Source organism: Belonocnema kinseyi, chromosome 7 (genome assembly GCF_010883055.1).
Source record: "Belonocnema kinseyi isolate 2016_QV_RU_SX_M_011 chromosome 7, B_treatae_v1, whole genome shotgun sequence".
NCBI classification, from domain to species: domain Eukaryota; kingdom Metazoa; phylum Arthropoda; class Insecta; order Hymenoptera; family Cynipidae; genus Belonocnema; species Belonocnema kinseyi.
This window is the reverse complement of record NC_046663.1, coordinates 28,770,785-28,783,784: the sequence shown is the minus strand read 5'-3', so window position 1 is coordinate 28,783,784 and position 13,000 is coordinate 28,770,785. Positions and strand designations below refer to the sequence as shown.

The 13,000-nt window shown below is 30.0% G+C and overlaps 1 protein-coding gene across 1 annotated transcript in view; it reads right to left on the bottom strand.

Moving 5' to 3' along the window:
- Window positions 1–2,067: 2,067 nt before the first annotated feature.
- The window catches only part of LOC117176396 (regucalcin-like), a 19,438-nt gene continuing 8,505 nt past the window's right edge, over window positions 2,068–13,000 (bottom strand). Inside the window, exons 4-7 of the mRNA XM_033366635.1 lie at window positions 8,028–8,237; window positions 4,596–4,802; window positions 2,426–2,538; window positions 2,068–2,349 (exon numbers count right to left, since the gene is read on the bottom strand). Coding sequence (XP_033222526.1) covers window positions 2,068–2,349; window positions 2,426–2,538; window positions 4,596–4,802; window positions 8,028–8,237 — 812 coding nt within the window. The remainder of the gene's footprint in view (window positions 2,350–2,425; window positions 2,539–4,595; window positions 4,803–8,027; window positions 8,238–13,000) is intronic.

Below are 13,000 nucleotides of genomic sequence, written 5' to 3'. Positions count from 1 at the left end.
TTCGGCTTACATACGAACTCACAGTGGTAATCATGCACTTTCTGTTTTGCGGCTCCCAAACGGTAGGTATGGTGGGGGTAAATTTCATCCACGATCTGGCACATGGCGGGGGACGATTCCCCTCGTGCGGCATCGTTGCGGCGTTTCAGGTCTGTGAGCTCTGATTGGACCACTTCTCGTTTCAGATCTGGGATCACTGTACTACAGATGACGCAGTCGCAGCAGTTAAAAAAATCATTTTAGCGGAAACTGACTTTTTGAATACCCTGCGATCAAATTATACGTAACATTCAATTACATAACCTTAAAGTGAATAACCTATTTATCTTATTTAATCCAGAAAAATTAAAATCCAATCTTTATGTTACTTAATATTGTAAAACAATTAATCAGATGATAAGTGAATCATCAGTTTATAATATAAAACGCATTTAAGAACTATTTCCAGTGAATCATTCAAATAATTTCTATTATACATTTTTAGAAAATTTGACTTCTTTATAAAATTTGGAACTCTTCAAGGAAAAATATAAAAGTATTCTCAATTAATTTTTAAATTAAAATTCAGATACTCATTTAACATTGCAAAAACCTACAAAAATAATGTAAATAAAATAGAGGTATTTTAATTATTCACAAACTTTTATTATAGAAATTATGCCCAATTTTAAGTTACATAAACTTTAAGTAAATAACAAATTGATCTTACTTAATTAAAATAAATTACAAGTCAATTACTGTTAAAAAACAGTTAATGATTAATAATTGTATTCTTAACGTAAAAACCATTAAACTATAATTCTTATTTAGACCAGGAAATAATTTTTATTACACTTTTTTTTAATTATTACTTTCATCTCTAAAAATTTCATTTAATAGTTACGTTTTGTAATAATTTCAGAAAAAGATAAACACATTAACATATAAATCTAAAAATTAAATGCAGATGCCCATTTCACTACATCAGAATCATTTGAAAAATTATGTAATTAAAATAGGGATGTTTTAATATAAATAAAATTTCATTATGCAAATTATATCTAATATTCAATAATATAGAATTCGAATAGATAATCAATTTATGTCACCTAATTTTAAGACACTAAATTTCAATCTTTATTTAATTTAATACTTTGAAAAAATTATTGAGATGATAATTAATTAATTATTTTACAATATGAGAGCTTTTAACTCTAGCTTTCACTGAAGGATTCAAATAATTTTTACTGAATATCTTTTTTTTTAATTTGAGTTTTCCTTTTTTTTAATTTGATTTCTTAATTATATTTTTAACTAATTCCAGAAATCATAAGCTTTAATATAATCAATTAATATTTAATCAGTTTAAAAAATAAAAAGTCTTAAACTATCATTTTCATCAATTCGTTCTAATAATTTTTACATCATATTTTTTTTAATTTGAAATATCATTTTAATATGTTTTACTTATCAAAATACCTTTAAAACTAATTTCAAACAAATTTAAATTATTTAATTATAATTTTAATTAATTTATATTTAGATACTCATTTGACTTCACAAGCATCAGAAAAATCCCGTATAATTGTAATAGAGGTATTCTAAACAGAAAAGAAACTTTTAATATTATTTTAAATTTTAATTTCTGAATACTTTCTTTAAAAATGACTTCAGAAAATCGAAGGTTCAACAGAATTACTTTTTAAAATATTTCAACATTTCAAAACAAAAAGATCATCAAACCATTATTTTCCTTGAAAATTCAAACAATTTAAAACTTAAAAAAATTGTCATTAAAACATTTAAATAATTTTCACTTTCAATATTTTTTCAGTTTGAACAGGTCTTTGCTGATTTTTGAATTATTTATAAGCTTTTATCTAATTCTAGAAAATACAAAATTTTAGTAGAATCTACATATAATTTTTTTAATTGAATTCAGATACTCATTTTCTATAAACGCAAACCTTAGAAAAAAGATTGTAATGGAGATATTAAAAAAAAATATTGAAGAAATAATAGCCAATATTTAATTACATAACCTTAATGAGAATTATAAATGAATGTGACTAAAGACTTTAAAAGTCTTCAGTGAGTTTCTGGAAAAATTGAATCGATAATGAATCGATTCAACCTGAATTCTTCTGGAGCCCACCCCTGCACATGAAGGCCCTTGATAGCGAAAATTGAACCACCTTTATCTGTTTGAGGATGTTGTCCATGATGACTTTCGTGAAAAATTGGCATTGTAGATACAAATAAAATATCATAATTCGGGCCTCCAAAAGTGCATGCGCCGACGCTAAGTGCAGGTAAACCAACATATTGAATAATTTTTTTTGGTTTCCCATTCGGATCGACTTGAATGATCTGAGGAAAATAGAAACTTGCTTTTTATTTAAAGTTTTTTTTGGCAATATTTTTAAAAAGATTGAAAAGCCCTTACTCCGTGACCTCCATCAAGAGCTATCCAGAGTTTACCATCCCTATCAATTGTCAGACGGCGTGGAAATCCCGACATTTCTTGTTTTGACCAATCAAAGACGACTTTGCTGTTCCCTAAAAATAGTGATTTAATTGCGTTTTAAAGTATAAATACTTACATTTCCAATCAACTTAATTATTAATAAAGTGTTTTGAGCCTAGAATGGTCCACAAAATTGCTCAATTATAACAGAAAATATTGTAAATAAACATAATTTTAAGTTGGAACATGGAATTTCCGTACAGAATAGTTGGTCACAAATTCATTACTTTGATTCAAAATTTAATTATTTCGTTAAAAATTAGTTTTTTTTTAGAATCAGTTTCTTTGACTCGAAAATTAAATTATTACAGTTTTAGCCGAAAGAACATTTGTTTTGACGTTACAGATTCAACTATTTCATATAAAATGTGTATATTTTGTACAAAATTTCACGTTTTTAATATAAAATTGATTCTTTTAGTATACAATTTATTTCTTTAATCGAAAGTTTAAACACTTTGTTAAAATTTGATTGTTTTCTTGAAAATTCATTTTTTTATTCAAAATAAATTTTTTAATCGGCAATTCAACTTATTTTATTTTATAAACCTGTGCATTTAAAAAAGATCTAAAAAGTTGTTATTAACCACTTTTTGATAGGGTAGATAATGATAAATTAAAAATACTAAGGGATGTTAAATAATGAATTTAATGTAATTAATAGCCAAGGCGCGATACGTGTTGGTTTAATAAAATGAAAATGGACTATTTTAATTCTATTTGTTTTTATAATTAAGATTCATCTACTATAGGATCATTTTTTGAAAATTCGTTTTATTTATTAAAAATTTATTTTTTTATTTTTTAATTACAATTCATATTTTTTGGTTAAAAAATTCATCCGATATAGTTTTCTTTAAATTTGAAAATAAAATTTTTTACTGAATATTAAACTATTTCGTTGAAAATATATCCTTTTGCTAGGTAATAAAGTATTAAAAGTTCATGTTTTTGGGTGGAAAATTGCCCTAGTTAAGTAAACATCGATTATTTTGGTTGAATTTTTTTCTTTCAAAAATTCAACCGTGACGGCCGATATGTTACATTTTTTGAAAAAAATGCAACTTTTCGTTAAGTATCTTTTGAAAATTTGTTTTCCTTATATAAAATTAATTTTTATAACTAAAAATGTAACAAATTCCATTTTTTAAATTGATCTCTATTCATTAAATATCAAAGTATTTGTATTTAGATCCATATATCTTGTTGAACAATGCGATTTTATTGTAGAAAATTTATCTTCTTGGTTTTAAATTAACCACTGTGGTTTAAAATTCAGATATTTTTGTTAGAAATCCATCCATTATTGAGGAAATTTAATATTTTTGTCTGAAAATGCTAATGTTTAGTTTAAACACAATCTTTCTTTTATTGTAGGTTCAATCATTTTGTTTACAGTTGATTTGTTTTCTCGAAATTTTCGGATTAAATTTAATCTTTCTGGTTAAAAATTTATTCCTTAAGTAGAAAATATTAAATTACAGTGATGAAAAATAACTTTTCCTCTGAATAAAAAGTTTATGATTCGACTTTAAGTTAAAATATTCTGTCCGCATTTAAAAATTTATCTTTTTGTTTATAAAAATTGACAGAAAATTAATTTTTTAAAAAATAAAAATCAATTTTCTAAAGATAATTTTACTATTACGTTATATCTTAAGAAGTCATTTTTTTCTTAATTCAAAATTAATTAATTTTTTTAACTGCTCTTTGCACTGTTGAAAATTCTTATTTTATGGCTAAAAATTCCGCTTTTTTATAGATACACTAAGCTCTCGCTTTCAGTCCAGTGTCGGAAACTGTCTGAAAATAGCCTTGGCCACAGGTCGAGGGGATCCAAACTTTAACAGTCAGAGTCGCATAAACCATTTCTAATTGGAATGCATAATGTTGCGCAAGATACTAGACTGAGTACTCGCGCATGCGACCCTTTCGTAGCGAGCGTTAGGTTTTTATTCGGTTTTTGGTTTTAAAATTCAATGGTTCAGTGAGAAATCAAACTTTGAAGAGGGTTTTCGTAAAAATTTATTTTCTGACTTCAAAGAGAGAATTTATAACCTAAAGCGGACACTTGCAATTAAAAACATACCAATTTTTCCATTTTTGCCGTGATATTTGTAGGCTATGAGGTTGTTATGTGTCTCAGAATTGACCAAATACACTTTGACCTGACTAGCTTGTGGGTCTACCACTATTCCTTTGCACCAAACAAATCCGCTAATGTGTGTTTTTAAATCCAGATCAAAATTCAAAGTGCTCACATTTGCCAATTTCAGTCCATCAAAGTTCATCGTCCCTGGAATATGAAATACAAATTAAAATAGAATAATTAGCCAAGGGGAAACAACTCTGGTAATGCGCTGGACCACACGATCATCTGAATGAGTAATCCGTAGGGATCCGATAATTCACAGTAATGCAGTTTAATCCAATTGTAATCTGCTGTAAATCTAGTCGTTCAGAGTAATCCACTTCTAAGCAGGAGTAATTCGCTTCTAATCCAGAGACATTCAGTTGCAATGTGGAGTTATCTAACTGTAATCAGTAGTAACCCAAGTATTCCAAAGTGATCCACTTGTAATCCATTTACGATAAAAAAAATCTACAATAATAATCTATTATTATAGATTCTTATTATTATAAAAAACATTTCAGTGTTGAAATGTTATCACAGACTTATACCGCCCAACATGTCGAAGGCATTTTTGGTTACAGTTGGATTTTTTATTTGATCATTTTTGCACGGGGTTGTCCCGATATATATCATCAGTCACGGACGCATTTTTATAATGCAATCAAGTAATCTCTGATAAGAGCTGTCTGCCCAGACATATTGGACAAAGCCTGGTTTTTACCCCATCATTGACGGGCTGGGTAGCAGTCAAGTACACGATGGGGGGACCTACACCTTAAGGTGGGTTCCGAACCACCAGAACCTCGGTAAAGGTAGATTGAAACATTTCTAGAGGTACCGGCTCAGGGATCGAACTCCGGACCTCTGAGTTGAAGTGCGAGTGTCTAACCAACTGAGCCACCGAGGCTCCCAATTATTATTATTATTATTATTATTATTGTTATTATTATCTTGTGATCCAATTCTTCTTTGGAGTGATTTTCTTGCAATTCGCTTCTTTTTTTGGATTAATCCGTTTGTAACAAACTTCTTATTTAGTGCGATCAACTTCCCAGTGGGCACAAAGGTTGGCGACATCTTTACGACATCGTTACGACATCGTGACGACATCGTTACGACAACTTTACGACATCCTATGTCCATATCGTTAAGGTCTCTTTACGATATCGTAAATAAGCCGTATGATCTGACGATGTCTTCATGATATCGCAAAGACACCGAAACGACATGGACATATGATGTTGTAAAGTTGCCGTAAGGATGTCGTAACTGTGTCGTAAATATGTCGCCAAATTTTGTGCCCACTGGATTTATTTCCACTTCTAATTCACTTGTAATTCACTGCTTATATAGGAAAATGCAGTTGTGATCCACTTAAAATACAGGGAAATCTATATTAATTCACTTATAGACTGCCATTTTATTTCACGTAAATTTATAATATGCTTGTAATCTGAAATAATTCAGCTGATATACTTGTAATAATCTTTTAAACTGAAGTAATCCACTTGTAATTCTGGATCATATACTTAAAATTCTCTGTAATCCGATTGTAATTCGAAGCAATCTACTTTTATTTCGAAGTAATTTTCGTAATAATCCTAGTTCTTAACTTTTAATCCAGAATAATCGATGAAATCCGAGTAAGTTACAAGAGTAGTCTACATAGTTATAATCATCCTTTTAAATACTTTAAAACATTTTTCATTTATTGGTGCATAATTAATCCTGTTGGTTGAAGATTAATAATTTTTATTCAAAATTATAATCCTGTAGTGAAAATTTAAACATTTGGTTGGAAATCCGTTTTTTGTTACATTTTCATCATAGAAGACATTAAATTTGTGTGAAACTTGACCCCCTCCCCCCGTTTTTGCCAAATTTTTACCTTTTGTGTGTGTGATATTATTTGATTTTTAATTGTGAATTAATATTTTTTTTTCTTCAGAATTTGAATGATTGGTTGAAAATTTGGTTGAAAATGGGTGTTTTTGGTAAAAAAATCATCTTTTTGCCTAAAAATTTATTTTGCTGATTAAATGTATTTATTCTAAGACTGAAAGTATTATTATTTTCTTTTAACTGATAATTTAGCTGATAACTTTTTAATTGACAATTATCTGTTTATTTGAAAATTCAACAATTTAGTTAAAAATTCTTGCAGTTTGTTAAATGTTCTTCTTTCTTGGTATGCAGTTATTATTTTTGATTGAATATTTAGTTATTTGATTAAAAGTATTTTTTGTAACCAGAAATTCGAATATTTTATTTTTTTGTCTGGTTACAAGCTTGTCTTTTTTCGTTCAGAGCGAATAATTCAAATTCAAATTTCATTTTTCGTAATTTAAAATTCAAGTACTTGTTTAAAAAGTTATGTACTTTGTCGTATGTTTGTCATTTTTGGACAGGAACTTAATTGTCTGGGTTAGAAATTCATGCTTTGGTTAAGAATTGATTTATTTTACAAAAAAATTCTCTTGTTTTTAACAAAACTGAACTTTTTTGTTGAAAATGTATATTTTTCGTTAATAATTTATTTCTTCTTTTAAAAATTATGCTCTTTCATTAACATAATTTTATCAAAAATATTTGGTTTACAGAAATTAGATTTTGTTTAACTGATAATTTGACTGCTCCTACTTGGTAGAAAATTAAAAATGTTGATAAATGTATTTTTGAGGTTAAATTTATTTTTTGTTTATTAAAAATGCATCTTTCAATTTGGTTAAGGATTCAACTATTTTAATTAAAAATTACATTTTTGCAGAAAATTTATTAATTTTGTTAAAAAGTTATTTCTTTTTTAAAATAAAGATCTTTCATTCAAGTTGATTATTCATCTTTTATGGCTTAAAATTAAACTATTTTGTGAAACGAAGATTAATAATTCTTCTTGAAAATTCAGATCTTTGCTTGGAAATTCATGTATTTTATTGAAAGCTTGTCTTTTTCGGTAAAAAGTCACCCTTTTTTATATTTTATATAGTAGTATACACTTCTTAATATTCATATTACTATGTTATATTTTACAGATTTTATGATGTAGGTTAAAAAGTCAACTATTTAGTCCAAGTTAGAAATATTTTCTTAAAAATTTAAGAAATTTGTTCCAAATTAATTCATCTTGATTGCAAATTCGCTTGAGTCTATGGCATAGGCGGAGTACTTCACCATAATTTTATGTAATCCAGAGTAAACCTGTGAAATCCAGAGTAATCCTAAATAACCCGAAGTTAATCATTAATATATAACCTTATATTATAAGGTTAATGCAGTGCAATCAGATACTATCCAGCGTAAACCACACCTGTCAGAGCGCATGTTTAGGAGTTGTTTCCGTCTCATATTTAACTTAACTCTAAAATCAAATAAATTAAATATTTTTACCAAACATTAGTCTGCCTAACTTGTCGACGGTTCCATAAGACAATATGTTGCTAGGTATTGTTTCATCCACAATTGCTAATAGGGCCGAATCAGGATGAAATGTATTTTCGGAACTATTCCATCGGATTATTATAATTTTATTATTAAGACCCACCACAAATAGATCGGGATTTTCGTGAACAGGAACAGCAAAAGAAAGATAACCGGTCTCTATGGAAGAAAATGATTATTAAAGATTAGTCAAACTAAACACCTTAAGATTAGAAAAGCAGTTTTCTTAGGATGTTAGGACATAAATATGTCGTTTGAACCACCGTCTTCAATATTTGATCACTCCTGCTCCCTCTCCATTCCTACACTCTCATCTGTACTACTCCTTACATTTTCATACTTCGTCTCAAGGTACCTAAAACCTAGCTTCCACTCTCTTTCGTAACTTCTTTTTCTTTTCTATTCTCTCCTTACCTCTACTCACATGTCCTTTCACTTCCTCTATCCACACATTTCCATCACTCATATGAGTTGTGAGCTGTGGACAGTGAGTAGCTAACTATGAGTTCTGAGTTCGCGGACTGCAACTTATGGCCTGTGAGTCATGAGCAGTGAGGTGTGAGGTGTGAGGTGTGAGGTGTGAGGTGTGAGGTGTGAGGTGTGAGGTGTGAGGTGTGAGTTGTGAGTTAAGAGTTTTGTGTTATGGATTAGGAGTTCATCTTACTCCCTCTTCTTACAGAAAAGTAAGATCAGCGACGGCCGAGAGGACAGATGACCAAAACTATAAAGATTTCTGTCCAGGGCAACCAAACTCTAATGTGACGTTGCAAAATATTTTGAAGTCACAAGTTCCTAGAATTTCAAGATTCAGATTATTATTCTTTTTACTTAAAGAAATTTCTTTGTTTTACTTTGTTTTACTCTTGCCAATCCAAAAGTTTCACAGTTTTCCAAGACTTGATTCAATTATTTAAGAAAGTTTAAGGTTAAGAATAGATTTTTCCCGTTTTTCCCTTTTTTATTATATGTACCAATTGAAATTGAGACCATCCTGGAAGAATCATGAACCCTCCAGGTCTATTGACAGACTTGAAAAAGCAAATAGGATGCCTTTGGTCGATTGGTGTGATTCAACCCATTTAAAATTTTCCCGCTAATCCTACAGATATGCACCTAACTGTTCCGTTCCTTCTGTTCATACCGTAATACTCATTGAACATCTTGAGATGCTAACAGGAATCAAGTTTTCGTGTGACACTTGATTTAATAATTAACTTATTCGTCTCGGAGCGAAATTCATGATCTCTTTTGTTGAGAAGGTTTATTATCGATCACCGGCAATGCGAGGGGAATCTTTTTAGCTTAGGCGCGGATATCTCTGACAACGTTTCTGGTGCTATGATTTCTAATTTTGATTGATTCTTAGTAGAAATTTCAGTAGTAAGCTTTGTTGCTCTTATAATCTGAGGAGGATGTCTTAGACATTAACTCAACATCATTTGGACCGAATTTTTGGACCTGATTTCATAATTCCCTGCACTGTGAGTTGCGAGATGTGAGTTATGAAGTGTTAGTTGTGATTTCTAACGCGTGAAACTATAAGGCTTTCTACCCAGGGTGACACAACCATAAAAATTCTCCCAATTGAAGATAATTCAAAAAAGGAAAAAAAAATTAAAAAGCATTTTAATACCTAAAGTAGCGCAAAATACGGCTCCATTCGCTGCACGATAGGAACAGAGTTTATGTGCATGTGATTCCACGTAGAAGAGTCGGCCGTTACGCCAGAAAAGAACTTCTGTGAGTTCAGTTGATTCGATAATAAGTTTAGGCCTGCGAGACAACATTTTTTTTTCAATTGTGCATATAAGATATAAAAAAATGTTAAATGCAGGGTTGCTACAAGCATTTAGATTATTAAAACCAAAATATTTAATATATTATTACAGTTTCTATTAGTTTGTAGTTCTTCATGGTTAAGAATTTATCTTGTGATTGAACAATTTTTTTTGTTTGACAATTTTATTCTTTTTTTTTAAATTTAACTATGATAGTAAAAAGTTGAACCTTTACGATGAAAATTAAATTTTTTGTTGAAGATTCATCTTTGCGATTTAAAAATTTAACTGTTTTGTATTGAAAATGAACATCTTCTCAAGGTTGTATGAAAAAAAAATGAATTACTGGTTGAATTTTCTGAAAAATGGTTATCTTTAAATGGAATAATTATTTATTTACTAAATTATTTTCAAATTTCTATTCCATACCGATGCGGAGATAACATGAAGTTCATGAACAATACGTAGGCACTCTCCACATTATTTATAATAATTAAACCATCTGGTAGAGAAATTAAAAAATGTCGCTATTAGTGCTGCTTGAAAATACAAATTTAAAAAAAAATCAAATTTTTCCACCACGTAGTTTCATAGATAATTCAATGAAAAAAAAAATAAAATTTGAGTCCCTTTCTAACTGATAAATGTAACAGTTTCGCATGGCGGCAACACTGTTCCCTTTCTCCAGCTTGTCTGCTATGCCAAACTATTCAAACCAGTGCACAGTGGTCTGGAATAGGGATTTACTGTTCATAATCGCCCACAGGTCGTATTTCTTAACCGATTTGAAATTTTTTTTTTAGAAATGCTCAGCAATAAATTTTTAAGAGAATTGTCGTTTGCTTTTTTTTAATTTTTTTCACAGAGCAACAATATATAAACAAATATAGTGACAAAATTGACCATTTTCGCTTTGTGAATTTTTATCTCAAGAAAAAATACAGATAAAAACTCACTATTAGCCGGAATTATTGCACATGCATTAGTAGAACATAATTAATTGTAATAATATTTAACTTAATTATTATAAACAATTTCTATAAACGAATTCTTTATAAACGAGTTTTTCTCATACCTGAATTGATTTTTCTGAACAAAAGTGATTCACAATTTTCTTTAAAGCCATTTATATACTTTAAGCTTTATCAAACATTAACAATATAGACTGTTTATAACAATTTCGTTAAACAAGTCTCCTAATCGGCCGTTTCCTCGTAGAAAAAAATGTTTTTTTCTTCAATAATTATTTGAGTGACATTTATTGCGGTGACTATCCAACGAAATTAAATAAAGAATAATTTATATGATTGTTATAAACAATTTTTTAAACAAATCTATGATTTATTTTTTTACATGCAAAAAGGACGGTTTTCCACTGAAATTATCCGACCATAAACTAACAGTGATCCCAAATTCGGATATGGGACAATAAATAATAATTTTCGTAATTGTTAATAACAATTTCTGTAGTAAATTGTCTGTATCAATAATGCTGTACTTGCGTTTTTAGAAGTGACCTATCTTTCATTTGTTTTATGCAACTTCCTGAAAAATAAATGAGGAAATAAATGAGTAAAAGTGTTGAGCTTGATCAAGAACCCAATGAACTGATAGAACAATTCGAATCTAACAATGATTCGAGTTTTGAATCGTAATTGATTTATTTTAAGTTTCTTATAATAAACTCATTATTATTATAAGTATCAATTATTTAATTGATTCAATAACACAAATAAGATTATCACAAAAATGATTGATGAATGTTTATTGTCGGATAATTTCAGTGGAAAACGATCCTTTTTGCATGTAAAAAAATCATAGTTTTGTTTAAAAAATTGCTCATAACAATCATATAAATTATTATTACACCATTAAGCCATTTCCCTTTCGGGGTAGGCGTGACTCACTCGGCAGGGGAAAGGAGTAGTGTGTGGAAGGGATAGAGATTTTTCAGATTGATCCAGAATTCTCGTGCTATTTAAGCAAATAACACGTTCGTTCCGCAACACTGCTCCGACCCAGGTTGCTGATCAATCTCTCTAGAAATCACACCAAGCGAAGGACCTCACGAAGTCGTTATGTAAGGTTCCCCACTTGGTTCCATTAATAGCCAAGGTCTTTGTTTCCGGCGTCGTTCACTCTACTGAAACTCTTTTTATTAACTATTTTCCGCCATACTTTCCTGTCCTGGCATACTTCTCTAGCTTCTTTTATGTCCATGCATTTTTTCATGCAGGCTCTCGTGTTTCTGTGACTTCTTATGTCTCTTCTAAGTAGGGTCTCATTCACACATTCTAACCATTCCTTCCGCGGTCTACCTCTGGGTACGTTGCCATTTACTTTACCTTGATACACTTGTTTCGTTAGTCGTTCATTTGGCATTCTCTGAACATGTCCGAACCATCTTAACCGATTTCTTTCCCATGCGTCTACTAGCGTCTCTTCTGCACCACATTCTTTTAGAATTATCTCGTTCCCATTCACTCTTACACTCGCTTTGCTACCTGTGTATATTGTTTTTATAGCTTGTAGGATCCATCCATTGACTCCATACTCTTTCAGAATTTCCCAGAGTTTACTTCTATCTACCTTGTCAAATGCTTTATCTAGGTCAACAAATGCACAGAAAACTTTTGTTCCTACTCTCAAACTTTTTTCTGTTATTTGCCGTAAGCTAAATATTTGATCCGTACATGACCTTCCTGGCATAGACCCACTTTGGACTTCCCAAATCTTTGTTTCTGTTATTTTCATTACCCTACGAATAAGTATTTTGGAATATATTTTACTTACAGTGCTTAATAAGCTAATCCCTCTGTAATTATTGCACTCGCTTTTATCTCCCCTTCTCTTGTATATTGGTACGACAATCGCTTCTTTCCAATCGTCTGGGACGTCTCCCATCTCGAAACATAAATTTATCAATTCGCAAACTCTAGGTGGTATGTACTCACCACCGTGTTTAAGCATTTCAGCGTTAATACCGTCTACCCCGGCAGCCTTACCGTTTTTCAAGTTCCTAATTATATCCCTAACCTCAGAGACACAGACTTTTTCAATTGATTTTTCCAACGCATCGTGTTCAACATCGCAGTTGTGGTGTCCTATAGCTTCATCTCCGAATTGTCTCCTAAAATAGTCTCT